Here is a 25,437-nt window from a genome sequence, read left to right on the forward strand (position 1 = left end):
ACTTCCCAGTCAAGAGTTTTTTTTGAACCGATTGCAGCCAACTGTCAAACACGGTGGTTTTTCAGTGATGATGTGGGGAGCAATCTGGAGCGCTGGTCGGTCAGAGCTTGTGGAGTGTGTTGGCAACATCAACTCTCGGATACACATTTCTATCCTTGAGGATGGACGTCTCCGTCTTCTCCACTGGTCAGATGTTCATGGAGGTCCATGCCACACTGCAAAAGACCAAAGAATGGCAGGACAGAAATGGGATCAAGCGACTCATGGCCAAGTCAGTCTCTTGAGATGAATTCCATTGAACACCTCTAGGCCATATTGGATCGAGCTGTGTGGAAAAAATCCAGGAAACCAACATCACGGGCAGAATTGCAAAACCTTTTGTGGGAAGCCTGGGCAGAAACCCCACAAGAGAAAATCTCAGAACTCGTTAGTTCTATGCCTGAAAGAGTAAAAGCGTTGAAATCTGCAAATGGCAAGTCTATAAAATACTAGTGCATGTATTAAAATGGATCAAATGTACTTCAAATGTTAAATAATTAAATTATTTTAAAATCATGGTGCCTATTTACTTCTGTCATGTCTCTGAAGAATCAGATACATTAAGCAATAAAGACTTTACCTTGTAGATTTGTCCATTACACAGCACCTCCATCTCACCAGACTCAGTATCATTCAAATAATCACTTTCATTAACAACAGATTTTAACATGCTGCACTGTGTATCCAAGCAACCACCAACAAATTATTTTAATGTTCATGACCTCCACCACCGAAGGTGAAGGAGGTTATGTTTTTGCTCCTTTCCTTTGTGTTACTTGAAAAATCGATTTTTCAAGTTTATTGGTCAGTCGATTCTGTGTTTATCGCCAACAGGTTACAATTTTTAAACCGATCTTAACCACATGGTCGAGTTTGGCATAAGCAGGAAGCCTATTGTTTTTGAGGTCAAAAGGTTAACTGAAGTGCGATTTCCAAAATCCTCATTGACTTTAGAGTTGAAGAGGATTTGCACATCAGGTCACTGAATTCAACCACCAAATTTTGAGGTCAAATTTGTTTTATGGATTTTGCAAGTATCGTGCTCTGCACGACGTCGTCTTGTTTGTCTGTCTGTGCAGGATATCTCAAAAGGTTGTGGAAGGATTCGGATTAAATTTTGTGGGCAGGTTGGGTGTGTGACGAGGACAAACCGATTAGATTTTGGTGAAGATCCAGATCTGGATACTCTAATTTGTGATTCTTCACCCTTGAGATGGGGCCAAAAACGATACATGGAATCTTTCAAAAATGTATTCAGCTCGATATGTTCTCGTGGGACAGGAATTACATGGCGGAGGTATGCGCTCCACCGAGTGTCCTGGTTTTTATGTATTTTCTAAAAAGTTGTTAAATGTATTTTTTTTTTTTAACTTTCCCCATTTTTGATCACTTATCACACCTGGATCACATTTCCCATGTTTGATTTGTACGATTGCTGTTGGAGTTATGTTACTACGTTGGACCCACTACGTTTGTGTATACATCATGCTCTACACTGTGGGTTCTGCCAAAGCAGTTTACTGATAAGGATTGGCGAGTTATCCAGGATTAACCCCAACAAAGGAAGTCAGGATAGGAATTCAAGGAGGTGCCGGTGGTAGCTTGCCTACTTTTTGCGAAGGACACCGTAGGATATTTAACATCCACCAACTAATGTCAACAGATAGAATGCCCGGCTTAACGTCCTTCTAAAGGATGGAACATACATCAATGCCTCGCCTGCGAAACATCAAGACGACCGTTTATAGCTGGATTTAAAATAATTAGGGTCAGATGATAACCAAAGCAGCCAGATTGAAATTTGATACAAATGTTGCAAGAACGTTCAGAGAAATGCAACGTGTGAAGCATGAGTAAAAATGCAAATATTTATTGTTGGTCTGCCAAACATTACAGAAACATCACAATATCAGCCCATCACGTGACCAATCTGCAAACATCCAAACCAAAACAAAGCAGATTTTCATTTGCAAAATAAAAAAAAAATTTAAATGTCCACCCAGTTTATGGGCAAAACTACATATTAATAGATTTACAGGGAAAGCAAAAAATATATTTATAAAAACACTTCCCAACAAACACGTATAAAACTCCATATCATCGAAACTTCAAGTGTAATTTTTTTTTTTGACGAGTAAAGGTGACCCTGTCCTCAAGTCGAGTTCCGTGTCGGCGGAGTGACGTTTCATAAAGTCGAACCAAGGCTCCGCTCTGTTCGGTACTGCTCGCGGCTACACAGCGCCCCACTCCACCCGAGTGCACTTATAGCATGGCATCTCGGAGATTTAAAACGTACTTCATGCCTTAAATATCCAGAGAATGTACAATTAGCGAAGCGGTCAGTACATAGCCACGTTAAAATTATCAAATCAATACAATGATGCAGGCCTATCGCGAGAACACCGGACGCAGAATGCCGATGGCAAAATAAATTTCTTTGATTTTCATCTTTGCCACGACACTCGAAATACAGACTTCACCTCGACGAAAGGAAAAATAAAAATAAAAACATAACTTAATCATAAACTGCGATTATGGTACCATCGGGCTGCAGAAATGTGCAAGTATTAAAAAAGTTGGAAGCATGTAGGAAAAGAAAACCAAAATGCACATCTGATTGGGTGATACCCCAAAAAGATCAATTAAACACCAACATCGAGGGATGCCACCACATCCCACTTGGCTTTGAAAGAGCAGAGGTGAACCAAACATGGAGGCAACCACATTTTGTGCAAATGAGTAAAACCAATGTGTACCACAATTAATTCTGTGCACACTTGAAGGGAAGGGGGTTTGGGAGAGAAGTTTTCACGTATTTTTTTTTTTTTAACAAACATTTACACAAAGGGCACCAAATCTGAAAGAAGCTCGTTTCTTTCGGAATATAAAAGACGATATATATATTTCTATATATTTACATCATTGTAAGCTTTCGATTTAAATCAGTCGATCATGTGTAAAAAAAAAATTAAAAAAATTGGGAGGAAAGAAAGAAAATAAGAACAATGCGGGTGCGACAAAAGTGCAGGCCTTAAAATACAATTTATTAACAAACGGAGTAAAAATACAAATATCAAGTAGTGATAAACCGACAAGCCAGACCCACTGATGGATGGAGGGGAAAACAAAAGTCATAACCACAACCACCACCCTGAAAACACTTAAGATTTGTTGCACTGGTGGGCAAAGCCTGGACCATGTAAAACGGAGCTGGAATTCTGCCCGAAAACTGGCCCTTTTAGCATATTCCAATGCTTCTAAACCCAACACCCATGAAGAAATATAGGCATAGCAAATTACCCTGATTGTTATGACGTTTCATTGGGGTGTTGGGTTTTTACCATGTGCAGAGGTTGCAAACACTTTGAATGTGGAGGTTGGAGTGTGTGCGCTCATTGCTCTCGTCTCTGGGTATACCCTGAAGCAAGAGCACTGCAGAAACAGAGGGAACGGTACCAACGAAGAATAATTTGAAACTTGTTTGGTGAGTGCAGGTCTACTTTCTGGTGGGTGAACACCACCAAGAGGATGCAAGCGTGCTGTCTTGGTGCCCAAAGACATTATGTGTAATAGGATCCATTGGAGAAGTGGGAGGAAGCACTAGAGCTTCGGCTCATCCCACGGTCAACCTGTGCAACAGAGGCAGATGCCGTACGCCTCATCGGCTGCGGGCTGTTTCTGAGGACTCCGCTTCCCATCCGCACAGCGCTGTAACCCAAGCCGTGCGGTTCCCCATAGGTCCCGGAGCCCGGGAAGCTATGACTGAAATTTTCCGAGGGCAAATGTGTCAGGACCATCTTGCTGAATCCCAGACGTGTGCTCTCGGAATCAAATGACTCGATCTCGCGTGCCTGACGGTCCAGCAGAGTCCTGATCTTCTCGGAACGTTCCGTCTGTATAAGCAGCATTTCTTCTTCAATCTAAGGATGGAAAAAAACGAGGAAGAAAAGAACAAAATGGAGGCAAGCAAGCATCGGTGAAATTTTGAGATCCTCTATCCCTCATGTATGAAAGACACAAGAAATCACCTCATTCAAAAAAAAAAAAAAGAATGCAAACCGACCTTCTGCTCGAGCAGAGCTCTGCGCAGGGACACCTTCTGCTCAAGCTCTTTTCGTTCTCTGTCATGTTGTGACTCTGTCTGCATCTTGATCTTGCTCTGATAAGCATTGAGAAGCTCCAGTTCCTGCTGTAGCTGCATTTTGAGGGCCTGGCACTCCGCTTCCTGTGCCTCGTCCAGCCGAAGCTATGGGTGCGAGCAAGCAGCACAGGACCTTGTGTGCCCACATGTTAAATGCTTCAAACAACCGAAACGATAACCAAAAGTGGAAGAAATGAGAATGGCACTCTGTAGAGTACATCTCTCTGGCAGGCTGAACAGTTTACATTTTGTATCCTGCCAATAGGTTGGATCTGCATCCCTTAACCAAAATCAAATCAGGTTGTTCTTGTCACACACACAGTGGTGTAGTGTCAAATTTTGAGGTCCTGGAACCCTGCAAAAATGTCGGCTGTGATGTCATCGGCAGATTTACCATCTCAAGTTTTAACGTGCCATTTGTCCCCAAAATGAGTGATAAAACGAAAAACACATTTTACCATGATAAATAAAGCTCAACACTCACACCCATTCAATATCAATTCAGAATCCCCTTTGAACCCTGAGCTCCTAGGACTTTCGGCTCCCTCTTAAAAAATTAAAAAATAATTGAAAAAAAAATCCAGCCGCTCGCATATTTGGAGGTTTAAATAGCGGCCGTTTTTCCCGGCCACAAGGATTCAAAGGGTTAATAGAAAGTCAGACCTGTCAGTCTCTACACGAACCACCATTTTTCGAAAAAAAAACAAAAAAAACAAAAAAAAAACGCATTTTAAGAAAGAGAGAGAGAGAAGTGTGTATGTACACACACACACACATGCACACTAAACCCTCGCCGTCCGCTGGGGTTACGATCCTCTAAACTTCCGCTAACAGCGAAATCGTGAACGGCGAACAGTTTATAACATGCCACTCAATGAGATACATTCCAGTCTCCCAAATCAAGTCCCAAAATCATAAACAAATAAAAAAAAATTAAAAAAGACATTTATTTGAAAAATATGAACAATTGAATAAAATAACATAAAACTAGAACTACCACTTTATAACTGCTGGCAGTGATGACTGTGTACCAAGACATCCGGCTTTGATACAACATGGGACTGACGAGTTACAGACCGAGTAACACGAAGTGTTCAATCTATTTATTACGTATGCAAAAAGTAACCCTTTTTCCTGGAGACATCGTCGGTATCAATTTGACCGGCATTTTAATTTCCTGAAGACAAAGCAATAAATGTGGAGGGAAATGTCACCATGGGTCTACAGGGTAAACCGGAACTCCACAGAGTAATACGAAGCCCCCCATACATCTCTCTACTATGTGGGATTGATGAGTTTGGACCCAGTAACACACCGCATTCAATCGATTTATTACATAAGCAGTGAGCTCTTTTTTTCCTGAATATATATAGTCGGTAGAAATTGAATTGGTGTTTAAATAATCTGAACACAAAGTAATAAATGTGAACACCATGGGTAAAGAGGGCAAAGCGGGATTCCCCCAAGTCGAATGAGTCTCCACATGTTTCTATACGATGCGGGATTCACAAGTTATGGACTGAGGATCAGGTCACGTTACACACATTTATGATGTACACAATTGACCCTTTTTCCGGGGCCATCAGCAATATCAATTGAATTGCTACTCCTGCACGCTGAAATGCATGCAGTCACAGCCAAGTGAGCCTTACCCATTAAAAAAAGATTCTAAAAGTTCATTCAAATAATTAAATAATTCTAACTGCCAGACCTTGTGGCCAATCGGGTTGAAATTTAAATTGTACATTCCGCATGTCTGCTAAATCATAATTTTGAAGTTTCACATTGATTGATGCAGCAGTTCCAGAGTAAACATTATATAATATTTTCTTCAATCCAATATGGCTGCCAAACCATGTGACCTATCAATTATTATTCATGAACAAACTTATATCCCCTTGCCTTGTTGAATATGTGCATGAAGTTTTCCCTTGATCTGACCAACCGTTCTGGAGAGTAGTTTGAGGTCAGGTCAGGTATGGGAGCATGTGCCAGAACAGCACGTCGCTGCGTCCACTTTCCGCCGGTACTCCAGGGGCCTCCGTCTGGCCATCCCCCAGGCAGATGCCAGGCCCATCCCCATCTCCTTGAGATGATGGTCAACCTGCTGCAACCACGAGGCATGTGGTCGGCCCACTAGCCTCCTCCACTCATGAGACTCCCTCGCTGAGAGAATCTGGTGAGCAGGATCAGCGTCAGGAAAACGAGCTGCATGTCCATACAGCCGCAAATGACGCTCACGGACTACGCAGGTATAGTAACAAATCTCAACCGAGTCTCTCTCAGCAACCACTCGTTGGACACAAAATCCGACCAGCGATAGCCAAGGATTCTCCAAAGAGACCTGGTACTAAAGGAATTAAGTCTCCATCTCAGATCCTTGGTCAGAGTCCAAGTCTCGCATCCATAGAGCAAGACTGGAAGTACCAAGGACCTGAAGACTCAGACTTTCGTCCTCCCGCACAGGTACCGGCAGCGCCACACCCCATGATCCAGTGAATCCATGACTCCCCAGGCCCGACCCAGACGTCTATTGACCTCTGACTCACAGCCAGCAGAGACATGAATATCACTGCCAAGGTAAGTGAATCTCTCCATGACCTCAACATCCTCACCACAAACAGACACAGACAGGACAGCAGCATCCAAGATGTCACCGAAAGCCTGGATCTTAGTTTTGACCCAAGAAACCCGTAATCCCAGTGGCTCAGACTCCTCATTCAGCACCTCGAGGGCCCCCAAAAGGATATCTAAAGTCTCCGCAAAGATGACTGCATCATCCTTCCTGCATGAAATCCTTCCTCTTCTCCAATGGCTTGATTTCCAATCATCAATTTGGTTTCAGACCAGGTCACTCTACCCTAGATATGCTGCTACTGCTCTCCCATCAATGGATGGAGGTCCTCAATGCCAGACAGGAAATCCGAGCCGTATCCCTGGACATATCACGTGCTTTTGACACAGTCTGGCACCCTGCCCTACTCACCAAACTCTCTTCCCATGGTATTCAAGGCCATCTCCACTCATGGCTCGCAGACTTCCTCTCCTGTCGCAGTCAACGTGTGGCCCTAAATGGAGTTCTTTCATCCCCTCTTCCTGTGCAGGCTGGAGTTCCTCAAGGTAGCGTTCTGGGCCCTGTTCTTTTTCTGGTTTTCATCAATGATCTCTCGGACTCTCTGGAAAATCCTCTATTTCTCTTTGCCAATGACTCCACCCTCTGCCGTACCATCTGTCATCCCTCAGACCGGCAAGCAGCAGCTTCTTCGCTCACTGCAGATCTGGATAAAATCACAAACTGGTCCAACACGTGGAACATGTCTTTCAATCCAGACAAATCTCACACTCTCACTATGTCTCTTCGAAAGGACCGTTTACAAAACCCCCCCATCCACTTTCTCAACAATCCTCTGGAAGAAGTCTTTTCTTTCCAGCTTCTGGGTCTCACTATCTGCCATGACCTTTCCTGGGAAAGTCACATTTCCAACCTTGCCTCAAAAGCCAGTCGCCGACTGGGAATCCTCCGTCGTGCAAAGTCCTTCCTCGGCCCTCTTGAGCTCCTGACCACTTACAAAGCTTTTGTCCGTAGCCTGATGGAGTACTGCTCTCCCCTCTGGGCTGGTGCTCCTGCCTCCCACCTTTCTCGACTTCACGCTGTCGAAACCAGGGCTTTTAAGATCATTGGCATCTCCCGCAATGAAGCTGAGTCTTTGGGCCTCTCACTCAATCACCGCAGGTTGGTCGGTGGTCTTTCTGTCTTCTACCGACTCCTCTCCAGCCTTGCCCCCCTGCTCTCTCTGCGATTTGTCCCAACCACATTTCCACAGGGCGCTCAAGGTCCGCCAACAACCCCCTTCTGGTAAAACTACCAAAATCACGAATCACTGCTCATCTTCACTCTTTCATTCCTCTTTTTCCCGCCTTTGGAATAAACTTCCTCACTCTATTCTTTCCCATTCTTCCCTCCAGGCTTTCAAAACAGCTGTTCACCACCACCTCTTATCTTCCCCCATCCAAATCCTCGATCTTTTCTACCCCCGATAATCCACCCAAGCCCACTTCCTTCAATTCTCCTGCTTTCCTTCCTGAAAGTCCCTTTAATGTCCATCTTCCCCTCGCCATGTTCCCCGTCCCATCCCCATCCCTCTCCCTTCCACAGTTCACCTGTGTCTGTTCCCCAATGTTTTGTCCCTTCCACTCCCGCCCCTCTTGTCTCATGCCTCCTTGCTGTGAGTTGTGTGTTAGCTCTCATACGAGCCTCGACCAAGGTATACAAAAAAAAAAAAAAAATCTGCAAAATCAAGGTCCAAGATCTTGACATTCCCAAACGATGCACCGCAGCTTGATCTCTCAGACATCCTCCCTAAAATCCAGTCCATACAAGTGCTGAAAAGTGTGGGGGCCAGTACACACCCCTGATGAACTCCAGTAATAACTGGAAATAAGTCAGAGATGGTACCACCACACTTCACAGCACTCTCAGTACCAGAGTGGAGTTCAGACATCAGATCAATCAGTCTTGGTGGCACCCCACGAAGACCAAGAATCCTCCACAGGACATCCCGATTCACTGAATCGAACGCTTTACAGAGATCAACATAGGCTGCAAGCAGCCCCTGCCGAAAAACTCTTGTCTGCGTTCGGTGAGGACACGAAGAGCAAGGACACGGTCAATCGTTGACCTCTTTGGTGTAAAGCCTGACTGCTCTGGACGCTGGTGCTCAAGCAGATGGTGGCGAACCCTATCAAGAATTATCCGAGCAAAGACGTTGCCGGGCACTGAGAGCAGCGTCACCCCTCGGTAGTTGTTACAGTCTTGGCGATCACCTTTCCCTTTCCAGAGAGGAACAACAAGGCCCCTCTTCCAATCAGTTGGAATGATGCCTGTGTTCCAGGCAGAGAACAAAACTGCATGCAACGACACGAGTGCAGCATTTCCACCAGCCTTGAAAAGTTCAGCATGGATGCCACAGATCCCTGGAGCTTTGCCCCGTTTCAACTGGTTCACCGCAGCCCGTGTTTCCACAAGTGAAGGTGGACCACAGTTGATTCGAGGGTCAGCAACAGGGATTGTAACACCCTTGACGTCGAACTCGACAGCTGGGGATCAGCCTGGTACAACCGCTCAAAGTAACCGGCCCAGCGGGCCTTCACTTCAGACTCCTCTGTCAAGAGCCTACCACTCTCTGCTCTAACTGCAGTGCTCCAAGGGATGGGCTTGGATGAACGCAATGCGCGAATTCCCTGTAAGTGGGACGAGAATCACCTGTCCACAGGTGATGCTCTACCCCCTCACAGATTCCTCGCACACAGGCCTCCTTGTCCACCCTCAGTGCACGTACAGTTTTACGCCTCAGCTCCCTGAACAGCTCAGCTCTGCCATTCAGCCTGACCCTGCAACTCTGGTCAATGGTATCCAGTGTCCCTTGAGAGACAAAATTCTTCTTTGCCCTGCGGTGAGTTCCAAGACATCCACCGGCAACATCAAGGACGGTGGTCTTGAAGGCACTCCACAACTCTTCAGGATCCCTCAAAGCACCCAGACCCCCCCCAAGTGTCCACTCAGCCTGTTCGCAAACTCCTCAGCCACTCTCTCATCCCTGAGCTTGGCAACATCCAGCCTAGGCTGGGATGGTACCATTCTCCAGGATTTAAGGTGCAGCTTTAGAGTTGCTACAACAAGCCTGTGGTCAGTATTGAGGAACTGAGCACTCTGGTGGACCCTGCAGTTCTGGATCATCCTCCAACGACCATCAATGAGGACATGGTCAATCTCCTTTGCCACACTGCCAGCGTTGGAATACCATGTCCAACAATGAGCTTGTGGGCGTTGAAACCATGAACCAGCCACCCTAAGTTCATGACTTTGTGCAAAGTCAAGGAACTTAGTGCTATTCTGGTTCATAGTTCCTGACCCATGGGGACCAACACATGTCTCATAACCATCCCTATCAGTTCCAGTCGATGCATTGAAATCCCCCAAGACAAGAAGTGTATCTCGTCTGGGGCACTGATCAACCACAGACTCGAGCGTGGCGTAGAATGCATCCTTCACGGTGAGATCACTCACCTCAGTCGGAGCATAAACAGAGACCAGGTAAATGACACCTAAAGAGTGACGAATCCTTTTGCTCATAATACGCTCGTTGACCGGTGTTACCTCAATTATCATTGGGGTCAGCTTATTGGATACAGCTACAGCAACTCCTTGGGTATGGTAACCATCAGAGCGACCAGACCAATAGTAGGTGTAACCACCCACCATTATCTCGCCGCAATCCGGTCTCCGAACCTCAGAGAGAGCTGCAATCCCGATGTCCAAACGCTTGAGCTCAGATGATAACAGAGACAGGTGATCATCCTCTCTTAGGGATAGGACATTCCAGGCACCCACCCGAAGGGACCCCCTCAGGTTAACCCAAGGAAACCGCCGTCTGGTGCACAACACCGTAGCACCACTCCGACACACTCTCCTGCAATCTGACCCAGGGATACCCCGTGGTTTCCCTCCTATCAAAGATTGGGGGTCCCGAAGGCTTTGCCCCAATCCCGTCATCCAGTGAGCTGCCCTGCGAAGGGAAGCTGCACAGGAGGTACTCCCACTGATTGGGTTTTCAGATTTTTTTTGCGTTTTGCGGAATGAAGGGTTTTACGGTGTCCGGAGTGCAAATCCTGCCACCAACCTCCTAAGCAGGAGGACATCCGCAGACACAGTTGGGCACTAGATATGGATGGCCGTTGGCTCACAAGGAGCTCCTCCGCCCTTTGACAGGTTTTGTTTTTAATCCTGCTGGGTGTCCATATCCAAACACCCTCCTCACCAGAAAACCTGGTGGGGGAGAGAGTTTAGTCGCCGACAACCCGACCATGGAACAGGTGAGTACAGGTTTACATGGTACCTGTAGCAGGTCACAGATAGAACCTAACATTAGTTTAGGTCACAGATATAACCTGACCTGAAGTTTGAGGGTTTTAGGGTAAATTCAATATGGTCACCAAACCACGTGACATATCAATTAGAAATTAACAAACTTGTAAAAGGATGTCTTAGGGAAAGTGTGTGTAAAGTTTCACCTCAATCTGTCCAGCTGTTCTGGAAAAGAAGATTTTTATTAATTCCTTTTTTCAAAACAATATGGCTGCTGAACCACGTGACCTATGACGTCAAAAAAAAATTTTGTTTGTTTGTTTTTTTCCCCACAATGAGTTGTGTAGATGACGCTCAAGAAATTTCAAATTTTTCTGATGCAGTGTACTCTCTTTCGAATTTTCACCGGAATACCGTTCACTGATGACGTCACAAAAAATAATTACACACATATATATATATATATATACATATATATATATATATATATATACATATATATATATATATACATATATATATATATATATATATATATATATATATATATATATATATATATATATATATATATATATATATATATATATCACACTTCTTCCCCATAGGTAGTTCTTGCTAAATGCAAAGTTTCAATTTTTTCCATTGTGCGGCTTCAGAGATAGAGGTCCAAAGATTTTCGGTTTGTCGGTTTTTCAAAGATGGTGCCCATACCTCGTGACCTATGACATCATAATTATCAAGTATGCCACTAAAAAGATGCATACACTGGTGAGGATTTTGTGTCGATCGGCCTTATGGTTGCTGAGAAAATGAATTTTAAAGCAAAAAAAAAAAACCCGAAAATCTCCAGCGGATAAGAAAAATAATAAACAGAAGAAAAACAATAGGTTACCCAGCCTTGTCGGCCAAGTAACATTTACCATCAATAAGGCTTTTCTGCTTGGAGTACTGTTGGTGGGTAGCCCTGATCAGTTCTGCTTGAATACAGTCATGGCATGGAGGTAGCCGATCGATCTCCCAGGAACAGCCCCCAAATCCCTCACATCTATTATGTTGTGCTCTTGCCTTTGTGAAGATATATTATGTTGATCTCGCCCTAATTTTATCGTTACATTGACGAATGTAACGAACAGTGGACTCATTGACGTTTTAGTCTTTCGCCAACACAGTAACACGTGCACCACTCTCAAGTCGATCTAATAGTTTCACTTTTTCCACAAATGTCATCACTTTCTTCACTTTTTTATTCTGCTCTTCAGCAGATGCACCAATTGATGGATGTTTTGGACCCATGATTAAATAAATATGACACAAAGTTTAATCACAATAATACAAGGGTATGTTCTTTTGAACATACGAGTCCTCGAGGACCACCAGGTGGCGCCATGAATAGATACACAGCGGTAGGTGCTGCCGCTCGGCGAGTAGATGTTTAGCAGCGTCATCATGGTTGGCATCTCGCAATACAATATATTAGCGCGATTAAAAATAACGTTTTTTTCCTCGCATCTTCATGTCTGTCAAAAAACCAGTGTCAAGGTGCGCAACTACAGCTCATAACCTATCCATTGAGGTGTTTTTCGCCCCCCCCTGCTTTCCCGTTTTCACGCCACTGTCCACACAAAATTCATCAATCAATTCTATACAGAGTCCAGGGGACTCAAAAATACCCCACCTCAAAAACCGTCAAGCAGCCAGAAGACCATTGTCTTCTGCGGCGGTGCGGCAGATGCTGCGGTGTGGCAGATTCCAGAAGACGCAGAATGCAAATTTTCAAATTGTTATATTTTCCGGCGATTATGGTACAATTATAATTTAACACTTAATGTTAAATGAAGGAAAATATTGTTATCCAAACATTGAAAGTGTTTGGATCTGTCTGAAGGCTGCAAGGGGTCTAAATAGTGTTGAGGTCTTAGGGGTCAAAAGGGTATTAAAGGGTGAAAGGATTTAAAGGTGTTCAGTGTTGAAAGGGTCTTAAAGGTAAAATAGGTCTTAAACTTAAAGGGTCTTAATGGTATTTTGGGACCTAAATGGTCATCTGAGTCCTTGGAGTCTTGAGGGTTTCAAGCAGTCTGAAGGGTCGAAAGGTACATTCCCATAGTACGTGATTAGACGTACGTGTGTGATGGCAGAGTGCAACAGCCATTCACACAGTATGTAATTGAGACATATAGTCACATAGCTTTATGGAAGGACAGACCATGTTTTTCGTTTTTATATACATTTTGATGTATTATAGGCCGACCTTTGCTCATACAACATGACAGCCATTCTTCACAAGAACAACCACATCACTGACCAGTGCAGATATCAAATGGTTGTAGTCATCCAAAGTTTTCCATGCCTCACCTTCCAGGGTTTAAATTATTTTATACTCGTGAATGTAAGATAATTCACCAAATCTGGATACAAATGGTTGGAAGGGTTGTTTCGCTTCTGGACCTTGCTGTATATGGCAATTCATACAGGTCTGTGTTGCCTAACATCTATTGTTATAATATCGCTTTCTCGACAGTGTTCAATAAAGAAATACCCAAAGTTCAGGACAAGCTTTGCACCCAATTATTTGGCATGAAAGACACACCACATCTCAACCGATCATGGATGTGGATTTTTTTTTTTTCACTGTTGCAGAGCTAAGCTCTGCCTCAAATAAAATGTGCTGGTGCAACACTCCGCCAGAACTACACCCCTGCACACACCCAACCTAGTTTCGTCCAAATCCGTCCATAACTTTTTGAGATATGCTATATATCGTGTTTGGCCCCATCACTTAATGCTGATTAATCACTCATATTCTCGGATCCAGATCTTCACCAAAATCAAATTCGTTCTTGTCACACACCCAACCTGTCCACCAAATCTCATCCAAATCAGTCCATAACCTTTTGAGGGATCCTGCCCACAGACAAATGGACGGAGGTGAAAATCTCCATTCACCTTCAATGCCAGAAGTAATAAAAATTATTCAAGTTACTCGTGCACAACTCACAGCCTGCGTGGACATCATTTCGTTGATCGTGTGCTCATACTGCTCCGCAAGTATGGCAAGCTTCCGCGTCTGTTCCTCTTTTAGCCTCTTCAGAACATTCTTGTGTTCGGCCTTTGGGTTTGTTTCCAGTAAGTGGTTTCTCAGTGCCTTGTATTGTCTCGTCTGCACCTTACAGGTATCCTGGAACTGCTTCTTTATCTGGATCTCCTTCACCTGTGTATATGGACAATTAAAACGATTATTTTTTTTTCAATCAGGACAATAGAATTTTTCGAAAAGGAATGGAAGGTTCTCTACAAGGTGTGATACATGACAGATCCAGTGGAAGTATTACCCTGAGGCTTTTCGGTTGCTGTCGGATCTCCATGACGTGCTTGCGACGAAGTTCACGCTCACGTCCCTTGTTGTACTCCATTTGATTGGCAAGTTCTGTCTGGTGCTGCAGACGGATCAACTCGTGGCGCTTGCGCTGTAGAAGGTTTAGGTGTCGGTACTCCAACTCCTGGGTTGCCTCGTGATGCCGCAGCAACGTGGCATGCTCGGACTCTTTTTGCTGTTGCTTCCGGTTCAACTCCTATGCCATGGAAGGTCAATATGTTATTTTAAAAAATGAACAGTTAAAAAAAGAAATTCAAAAGCAAATCAATTCACAGGATGCATAGCAATGTACCTCTCTCAGCAGGCCCTGCTCCAGATTGTGCCTCTCGAGGAGAAGTCTTCGCTTGAAGCGGCGACATTCAAGTTCTAAGTACTGTCGCTGGCTGCGCAGCATGGTCGCCTCTTCCTCGGCTTGAATTTGCTGAATTGTCTCTTTCTGTCTCGATAGCCATTCTTGTTTCTCCTTCTTTGGCGTGCTTTGGTTTTCACTCAGTTCCTGCAATGAGGCCGGGGCAGGGAGTGGGAGGGGGTGTTAGGTCTTTAAATCCCAGACCATTCAAATAAAAACATGATTGCACCTTTAAATTTTTCTCACACGTCAAGGCATACCAAACGTAGCTTCATATATTATTGTCCATCCATTGGAGAAAGTGACAATTATTTTCAGCAATCAAAATCCAAACATCCCTCTCCAAGTGTTTACATGTCCTTCCACAGACACAAACCTCCTTTAACTGCTCCTTTCTCATCTTATATTCACGCTTCTGTGCCTCAAGAAAACTGGTGAGCTCTTTCTTCTGCTGAGATAAGATGTGCTGTTGAAACTTCTTCTCCTCGGCCGCTGATGCTTTTGTCTGCCGACATAATATTCACGTTCAACAAAGCACCATTTTGAAAATGTAGATGGGAGAATAACATTTGAATTTCTTCTTTAAAATAAATAACTAACTCACTTTTATTCGGGAGTAAAATGATGGAAGCAATGCTATGTTTTCATGTGAAATGTGAAGTGCTGGGAGAATGACAAATCTCTTGAATTATGTTGCACGGACACAATGCATTGTGGACTCGAACGATGGATGGTCGCTTCTAGCTGGCATGATTAAATTGTGTGTGTGAGAGAGAGAAGAGAGAGAAACTCGATTATGAAGATCTTAAATCGGCAATGATCACAAATGGAAAAATATCACCACAAAGCGGGCGTAACCCCTCAGCCCCTTGACGCAAACCAATTTCAAAATGGTGGCCATATTGAAAATCGCAGCATGCCCATTTTTGAAAGGAACCTTACTCTACTCAACCCCAACACACCCTGCAAAAATGGATTTAATCGGACAAGGTGTTCTAGAAATCGACCAAAACCAATTTCAAGATGGCTGCCATGGAGGCCACATTGAAAATCGCAGCGCACCCATTTTCAAAAGGAACCTTCCTCTACTCAACCCCAACACACCCTGCAAATATGGATTTAATCGGACAAGGCGTTCTCCTCAAAATTGACGGAAACCAAAAGTTGACAGACGGACGCCCGCCCAGACAACGCCTATGACGACAATACCCCTTAGCCAATTCGGGCTGAAGGGTAATAAAACACCTCACGACCATGGTATTAAAAACACCTCACTGCTGTGGTATTAAAAACACCTCACTGATACATGATTAAAACACCTCACTAGCATGGTATTAAAAACACTTCACTGCCATGGTATTAAAAACACCTCACTCCCACATGATTAAAAACATCTCACTGATAAATTATTTTAAAAAACACCTCACTGCCATGGTATTAAAAACACCTCACTGCTGTGGTATTAAAAACACCTCACTGATACATGATTAAAAATATCTCACTACCATGGTATTAAAAACACCTCACTCCCATGGTATTAAAAACACCTCACTCCCACATGATTAAAAACACCTCACTGATGCATGATTAAAAACACCTCACTACCATGGTATTAAAAACACCTCACTGCCGTGGTATTAAAAACACCTCACTGCCGTGGTATTAAAAACACCTCACTGCTGTGGTATTAAAAACACCTCACTCCCACATGATTAAAAACACCTCACTACCATGGTATTAAAAACACCTCACTCCCACATGATTAAAAACACCTCACTGATACATGATTAAAAACACCTCACTACCATGGTATTAAAAACACCTCACTGCTGTGGTATTAAAAACACCTCACTGATACATGATTAAAAAATCTCACTACCATGGTATTAAAAACACCTCACTCCCACATGATTAAAAACACCTCACTACCATGGTATTAAAAACATCTCACTGATACATGATTAAAAACCACCTCACTGCCATGGTATAAAAACACCTCACTACAAAGGTATTAAAAACACCTCACTCCCACATGATTAAAAAACACCTCACTGCCATGGTATTAAAAACATCTCACTGATACATGATTAAAAACCACCTCACTGCCATAGTATAAAAACACCTCACTACAAAGGTATTAAAAACACCTCACTCCCACATGATTAAAAAAAACCCTCACTGCCACATGATTAAAAACATCCCACTGATACATGATTAAACTAGAACGGGCACTCATAGAGCGCATACCTTCGCCGCCACTACTTTTTTTGTTCTTGGTATGAGTGTGGGGAACTGGTTTCATATGAATGGTCTTATGACACAAACCACATATCTATAATGTCATGACCCCCCCCCCGACTTTCGGGGGCTACGGACTAAACAACAATCAACTCACATTGTTTTGGCGAGTCTTCCCTCGCAAGCTCGGTGAAAACAACATTTCAACAAGAGAAGGTAATCTCGTTTTCAAGGTCGTGACCCCCCTGACCCTTGACCCCGAACCGGTAACAAGAGTATGGGCGTGATTGTGTAATATTGCATATCACAAGATGAGGCGTTGAATTCTGAACATTTTGGCGTTAGTTGCATGCAAATTGAATAAAAATTGACCGTGTTATCGTAAAAAGACGATTTTGACCTTTTCGTGACCTTGACCTTTGACCCGAACGATCCCAAAATCGAATTGAATGCTTCCTGGCAAATAACCAATCATCCCACCAAATTTCATGCAATTCGGTTTAATACTTTTTGAGTTATACGAATCACAAGATTACAAATATATAAATAAATAAATAAATAAATACACGCCGACCAAAACATAACCTTTCGCAGAATGCGAAGGTAAAAAACACCTCACCACCATGGTATTAAAAACACCTCACTACCAAGGTATTAAAAACACCTCACTGCCATGGTATTAAAAACACCTCACTGATTCTTGATTAAAAAAAACACCTCACTGCCATGGTATTAAAAACACCTCACTCCCACATGATTAAAAACACCTCACTGCCATGGTATTAAAAATATCTCTGATACATGATTAAAAAAACTCCTCACTGCCATGCTATTAAAAATACCTCACTACCATGGTATTAAAAACATCTCACTGATACATGATTAAAAAAACACTTTACTGCCACATGATTAAAAACACCTCACTGATACATGATTAAAAACACCTCACTGATACATGATTAAAAACACTTCACTGCCACATGATTAAAAACACCTCACCACCATGGTATTAAAAACACCTCACTGCCATGGTATTAAAAACACCCCACTCCCACATGATTAAAAACACCTCACTGCCATGGTATTAAAAATATCTGATACATGATTAAAAAAAAACTCACTGCCATGGTATTAAAAACACCTCACTGCCATGGTATTAAAAATATGATGCATGATTAAAAAAACTCTTCACTGCCATGCTATTAAAAATACCTCAATACCATGGTATTAAAAACATCTCACTGATACATGATTAAAAAAACACTTCACTGATACATGATTAAAAACACCTCACTGATACATGATTAAAAACACCTCACTGATACATGATTAAAAACACTTCACTGCCACATGATTAAAAACACCTCACCACCATGGTATTAAAAACACCTCACTACCAAGGTATTAAAAACACCTCACTGATTCTTGATTAAAAAAACACCTCACTGCCATGGTATTAAAAACACCTCACTCCCACATGATTAAAAACACCTCACTGATACATGATTAAAAACACTTCACTGCCACATGATTAAAAACACCTCACCACCATGGTATTAAAAACACCTCACGACCAAGGTATTAAAAATATCTCTGATACATGATTAAAAACACCTCACCACCATGGTATTAAAAACACCTCACGACCAAGGTATTAAAAACACCTCACTGATTCTTGATTAAAAAAAACACCTCACTGCCATGGTATTAAAAATACCTCACTGATACATGATTAAAAAAAACTCCTCACTGCCATGCTATTAAAAATACCTCACTGATACATGATTAAAAAAAATACTTCACTTCCACATGATTAAAAACACCTCACTGATACATGATTAAAAACACCTCACTGCCACATGATTAAAAACACCTCACTGCCATGGTATTAAAAACACCTCACTGCCATGGTATTAAAAACACCTCACTGCCATGGTATTAAAAACACCTCACTGCCATGGTATTAAAAACACCTCACTGCCATGGTATTAAAAACACCTCACTGCCATGGTATTAAAAACATCTGTTACATGATTAAAAACACCTCACTACCATGGTATTAAAAACACCTCATTGCCACATTATTAAAAACATCTCACCGATACACGATTAAAAAAACACCACTGCCATGGTATTAAAAACACCTCACTGATAAATGATTGAAAAAACACCTCACTGATAAATGATTGAAAACACTTCACTGCCACATTATTAAAAACATCTCACTGATACATGATCAAAAACACCTCACTGCCACATGATTAAAAACACCTCACTGATAAATGATTGAAAAAACACCTCACTGATGCATTATTAAAAAAACACCTCACTGCCATGGTATTAAAAACATCTCACTGATACATGATTAAAAACACCTCACTGCCATGGTATTAAAAACACCTCACTGCCATGGTATTAAAAACACCTCATTGCCACATTATTAAAAACATCTCACCGATACACGATTAAAAAAACACCACTGCCATGGTATTAAAAACACCTCACTGATAAATGATTGAAAAAACATCTCACTGATAAATGATTGAAAACACTTCACCGCCACATTATTAAAAACATCTCACCGATACATGATCAAAAACACCTCACTGCCACATGATTAAAAACACCTCACTGATAAATGATTGAAAAAACACCTCACTGATACATGATTAAAAACACCTCACTGCTATGGTATTAAAAACATCTCACTGATACATGATTAAAAACACCTCACTGCCATGGTATTAAAAACACCTCACTGCTGTGGTATTAAAAATACCTCACTCCCACATGATTAAAAATAGCACCGCAAAGCAGGCGTAACCCCTCAGCCCCTTTACGCAAACCAATTTCAAGATGGTGGTCATATTGAAAATCGCAGCATGCCCATTTTGGAAAGGAACCTTCCTCTACTCAACCCCAACACACCCAGCAAAAATGGATTTAATCGGACAAGGCGTTCTCCTAGAAATCGACGGAAACCAATTTCAAGATGGCTGCCGTGGCGGCCACAGTGAAAATCGCAGCATGCCCATTTTGGAAAGGAACCTTCCTTTACTCAACCCCATTATACCTCGCCAGAATAAAATCAATGTGTGATGCCGTTCAAGTTATTGTCCGGAAACCAAATTCAAGATGGCTGCCCTAACCGCCATATTGGATATCGGATTGTGCTGTATATCGAAAGGAACCTTCCTCTACCCAGCCCGAATACACCCTGCAAAAATGGATTTAATCGAACAAGGCGTTCTCCTAGAAATCGACGGAAACAAATTTCAAGATGGCTGCCATGGAGGGCACATTGAAAATCGCAGCGCACCCATTTTCGAAAGGAACCTTCCTCAACTCAACCCCAACATACCCTGCAAAAATGGATTTAATCGGACAAGGCATTCTCCTCGAAATTGACGGAAACCAAAAGTTGACAAACGCCCGCCGGACAACGCCTGTGATGACAATACCCCTTAGCCCAATTCGGGCTGAGTGGTAAAAAGGAAAAATAAATAACATTTTTCCACATTGGCTGTGTGACATCATGCAATGTGGTGACTTCCTCAAAAAGTATGAAAATGTGTATTTCGTGTTACAGTACTACGATTACAAAAGAACCATCTCCACAAAATAATAATTTTTAAAAAGTTTGGATGAAGGACTAAAAGGTGGTTAAAGCAAAATATTTCAAGAATAGCATGTGGAAAAGCCAAACGACTTCTTGAACTACATGTGAACGTCTCTCCCGAAATGTTTGATTACTTTTTGGATAACAAATAAATGCTACAGAGACATGGGGGTTTTTTTTGTTCTTTAACTAGACTTGGAGACAGTATGCATTTGACTTTGAGGCTGAGTGGCAAGATGAGGATGAGTGGCAAAGTCTTCACCATGCATACTGGCCCATCCTCACCTCCTTTTCCAACATGGCTTGGTGTTTCTTCATGAGCTTCTCCATGTCTCCAGCACTCGTGTTGTTGTGCGTTTCGAGTTCCTTGTCGAGACGCAGCCGGTGCTCGTCCATTTCTGCTTTCAGTTTGTTTTCTAGTGCCATCAGTTCCTTTTGGTGTTCGCGGCGCATGCGTTTGTATCCGGACATCTGCTCCCGCAACTCACTCTCCTGCTCACGCTCGTGAAGCTGTCGCGTTACCTGCATGGTTGTCAGGAAATAAATCTGTTAAAACTTTGAGAGCTGTTGTGAAGATGTTAAAATTGTGAAGATCAAAGCTTACTCCAAACATGCGTTGTGAACAATGTTTTTAAATAATAATAATAATAATAATAATAATAATAATAATAATCACAAGAGCAAAGACAATGTAACTGCATAATAACAACGCTACTTCATACGAGGTGCTCTTTCCCTTCCCATTTCTCCCCATCGATTTAATGTTGCTTTGTTTCATCTCTGCTCCAATTCATTCACGACCTTGTTACCTCCAGCACCAAAGGTGGGAGGTTAGGTTTTCACCCGTCCATCTGTGAACAGGATCTCAAAAAGTTGTGGATGGATTCGGACGAAATTTGGTGGAACGAAGACAAAATGATGAGATTTTTGTGATCTGGACACTCAAAGTTTTTTCATGATTCTACACCACAAACCTCACACTATGCTTTTTAATCATTTTATTTTTGATATATCCTGTTCACAACAGGCAGAAGTTATCACAAAGTATATCGATTTTTGTTTTTGAATAGTCTAGGTCCATGGAATGGTGAGGTGACTAAGAGCATTCAAATGAAGGGGTTGGGGTGAAGACAACACACTAGTATAAACAACAAGGGGGTGGGGGGGCACTGAAACGACAGACTAATGTAGCAAACGGGTGGGGGGAGGGGATAGTGAGACTTGAGACACAACACTAATGTGACTAGAACGGCACTTGGTAGGGCACATAACTCTGCCAGGCTGAATAGTTGACGTTTTGTATCCCACTGATAGTCCAGATCTGCATCCGGACCTGAACCAAAATCGAATCGGCTTGCTCTGATCACCTAACCAACTAATCCACAATTTAAAGGCCCGGTCACACCTTGACGTTTTAGCCAGCGATGGCAACGTGTTAAAATTTATGTAAAACGCTGGCTTACGTTGAACTTTTGATGTTTTTTTTTTTAAAGATTCGGACGTATTCATAGCGACTTGGTCTTATGTGTAACGCATTGGTAACTACACAGAACGTTTCGTTGTGTTATAGATAACTTATACCAACGAATGCTGAACCTGTTGTCGGCCTACACAACCGATGCCCAACGATAGTCTAACTCAGGCATAGCGCGTTGCACGCATCGCCGACGATGTCGTGACGTAGCCTATTAAAAGGCTGACGCACAACGATTCGAATCATAACTGCCGTAGAAATGGAAGGGTCAAAATCGCGGTCACACCTTGGCGATATTGCCAGCGTATGCCGACGTAACAAAAAGTGTGTCTAAAACGTTGGGGCACGTCGAATACGGTATAGGTAAGTTTGGTATGCGCGAGTAGAACGCTAAATACGCTATCATAAGTCGTAGTAAGTAGAGTACGTCAAGAAATTTTGAACATGTTCAAAATTTTACGACGTACTCTGCGTATGACACGTTCGCATGCGATGGGGATAAGTTTTACACACGATATGTGGACGCTTACACACGTCCACAAAGGCTACTTATAATCTACTCATAAGTCGAAACACGTCGCAGTAATGTCTTTTTTACGCGAAACTTATTTCTAACTTATGTTTGACGTGCTTTGAACCAATTCTTTACGTAGTCCCAACACACATCGACGTATGTAGACGTATTCCAATGACGTCTTCCGGTCGACAAAAAAAAAAAAATGAATGTGTTTCTCGCTTACAACTGCCATATAAAGACGTGTTCCCAGCGGTTTTGGGAATTGGTATATAAAAATGGTGTTCATAAAAGGGGAACCCAACAGTGTTTTCGAGTCCTTTTTGAGTTGATGTCCATGTCAGCAGTAACAGTATCAGTATCAGTATTAGTATTAGTAGTAGTTTGTTCATGTTTGCAGTAGTAGGTGGGTGTGAGGGGGAGGGTGTGGGTTATGATGGATCGTCCTTGCGTCCGCGTGTCCACGGGTAGGTTCATAGGCTGCCACTCAACGATTTAAATGGCTGCATCTCCACTATTGAAAGCAGACGCGCTCAACAATTGGATTTTTTTTTTTACACTCAACGACTTTTAAACGGTACCACTCAGCTATTTTCATTGTTTACAATGAACGATTTAAATTGCTGTCACTCGCCTTTGCTTTTTTTTTTTTTTTTTTTTTTTTTGACGCTGGGGTTTGGAAATTTGAAGCGTTTCTTCTGAACGTGTTAAAACGCTCAAACTCGACTATTTTAAATAGACGCTGCCGATAGACAATTGGAATCATAGCCAAGCTAGACATCGAAGTGTGAACATCCTCGTCATGCCGAAGAAAAGTTTGAAGAATGCTGCAAATAAGTGTCCTGGCCGTGGCCGTGGACGCTGACGCAAGGACGATCCATTATACCGACGTCTTTCAGCCTATGAGTAACTTAAAAGTAACGTCTGTCGACGTGTGGCAACGATCGCGTAACGTGCCAACAACACGTTAATCATAGGTAGGAAATAAGTTTCGGGTACTCTAAACACTACCTCGGCGTGTCTCAACTTATGATTAACTTACAAGTAGCATGTGTTGACGTCTGTCAACGATCGCAGACCGTGCCTACAACTTGTGGCCAGCGTAGCGGAACGTGTGAGTCATACGCCGGCATAAGTCGTGAAATTTCAAGCATGAAAAAATTTGAGGACAACCGAAAAGTACAACGTTTAAAGCCAACGTACAACGACTTATGGCAACGTACTACGACGTATGCCAGCGTGCTCTTAATGTTATCAAAACTTACCCATAACGTATTCAACGTTTGCCAGCGTTTTAGAAAAAAAATTCAAAAATCGGCATACGTTGGCTAAAACGTCAAGGTGTGACCGGGCCTTTAGATATCGTGCTACATATCGTTTTTGGCCACATCTCTTATTGGTGAAGAATCACTTCACATTCTCGTAGCCGGATCTCCACCAAAATCAAATCAATTAGTCAATATCACACACCAAACCTGTCCACCATATTTCAAACTTTTTCATGTCTCCTGTTCACAGAAAAACAGACACTGAGGCAGATAAACAGACATGGGTGAAAACAGAACTTCCACCCACCTTCTGTGATGGAAGTAATGACGCAGGTTATACAAAAACAATCGAAGTGATAAAAACTTTTACCGTTTTCAAAGGATCACAAGCTGAAAAACCGAGAAAAAAATATGGACAAAAGCATTACTGAACGATAACAGCGCTAAAAGCATTCAGATCAGCTTATGATAAGCAAGGTACACACCACGGATGCAGTTCGTATCGTCTGGAATTGCATCTGGTTGTGGAGTCTGTGTTTGGCACTCGCTCGCTGGGATGGTGGCGTTCGATGATCCACATCAGAGCTTCGTCGTGCCCGATCTTCCATCATATAGTACTGCTCCTGAAACAGCACCAACAGAATGTTGAAGCTAAACGAGTCATGTGTGCAGGCCGATTAGAGCAGCGAGCTAAATCTCTGAACCAACAAAATAAAAATAAAAACCTTCAGCTTTTACACTTGAAGGGGGAAAACTATTTAAACAAGCTTGCGTCTAAACCCAAACTACAACCCTTTTTAATTTTCCTCAGTTTTTATTTGCTTTGTGAGACACCATTGTTCAAGCCAGGTCATTCAATCGCAATAACACACACACACACACACACACACACACACACACACACACACACACACACACACACACACACACACACACACACACACACACACACCAGTGTGCTCACATGGTACCCATTCAACATGTAGATAAGCTCAGAAAAAAAAGGGAGACAAACACCACCAAAGCAAAAGTGATAGACTTCCTGAGAATGGTCATGGAGATAAGCATGCAATTGCAAAGGGACAGGCTCGAACCGCTAGTATGTCAAGGCTTAGCCATACCGGGGTTACGTGAATGACCGAGTTGCTCGACAGGACCGTGCAATCGTCGTACATCATGGCCATTTGTGTGTCCAGCTCCCCAGCATCGTTAACACTGGCCACACTGCTGCTCTGACTACTCGCACTTGCCCCGGTGCTGGGGACCGACTGAGTGCTGCTCACACTGCTCACAGTACCCGAGCGCACCAGGAAAGACTCCGCATCCTGCCAAATGCAAACGACAACTCCAGATGGGTTCTTGTAAATATAAGAGCGATTCTTCAAAAATAATGATGAGGATAATAATAATAATAATAATAATAATAATAATAATAAAAAAGGTAACTCAAAATCATCTGTTTATTGTTCTACCAAATCTTTAAACCCAGGAAATCAAAAATGTACAATCGCATGCATGAACTGGAATGAACGAACACACACACACACACACACA

The 25,437-nt window shown here is 42.6% G+C and overlaps 1 protein-coding gene and 1 long non-coding RNA gene across 3 annotated transcripts in view; both read right to left on the reverse strand.

Moving 5' to 3' along the window:
• Window positions 1–1,893: 1,893 nt before the first annotated feature.
• Window positions 1,894–25,437, reverse strand: part of LOC147010912 (serine/threonine-protein kinase TAO1-like) — a 59,300-nt gene continuing 35,756 nt past the window's right edge. For both annotated transcript variants that reach the window (XM_085859685.1, XM_085859686.1), the window contains exons 12-20: window positions 25,005–25,208; window positions 24,369–24,506; window positions 20,913–21,149; window positions 15,147–15,275; window positions 14,714–14,917; window positions 14,378–14,617; window positions 14,044–14,256; window positions 4,103–4,285; window positions 1,894–3,959 (exon numbers count right to left, since the gene is read on the reverse strand). In XM_085859685.1, the coding sequence (XP_085715811.1) occupies window positions 3,600–3,959; window positions 4,103–4,285; window positions 14,044–14,256; window positions 14,378–14,617; window positions 14,714–14,917; window positions 15,147–15,275; window positions 20,913–21,149; window positions 24,369–24,506; window positions 25,005–25,208 (1,908 nt within the window). In that variant the 3' untranslated portion in view covers window positions 1,894–3,599. The remainder of the gene's footprint in view (window positions 3,960–4,102; window positions 4,286–14,043; window positions 14,257–14,377; window positions 14,618–14,713; window positions 14,918–15,146; window positions 15,276–20,912; window positions 21,150–24,368; window positions 24,507–25,004; window positions 25,209–25,437) is intronic.
• Window positions 15,375–20,894, reverse strand: LOC147010913 (uncharacterized). Its single transcript, XR_015052421.1, has 2 exons — window positions 19,053–20,894; window positions 15,375–18,499 (listed from the first exon to the last, which is right to left on the reverse strand). It is a non-coding gene; the product is annotated as an uncharacterized LOC147010913 (long non-coding RNA).

This window comes from Eptatretus burgeri, chromosome 16 (genome assembly GCF_056783735.1).
Source record: "Eptatretus burgeri isolate ZD-2024b chromosome 16, Ebu_testis_v1, whole genome shotgun sequence".
NCBI lineage: Eukaryota > Metazoa > Chordata > Myxini > Myxiniformes > Myxinidae > Eptatretus > Eptatretus burgeri.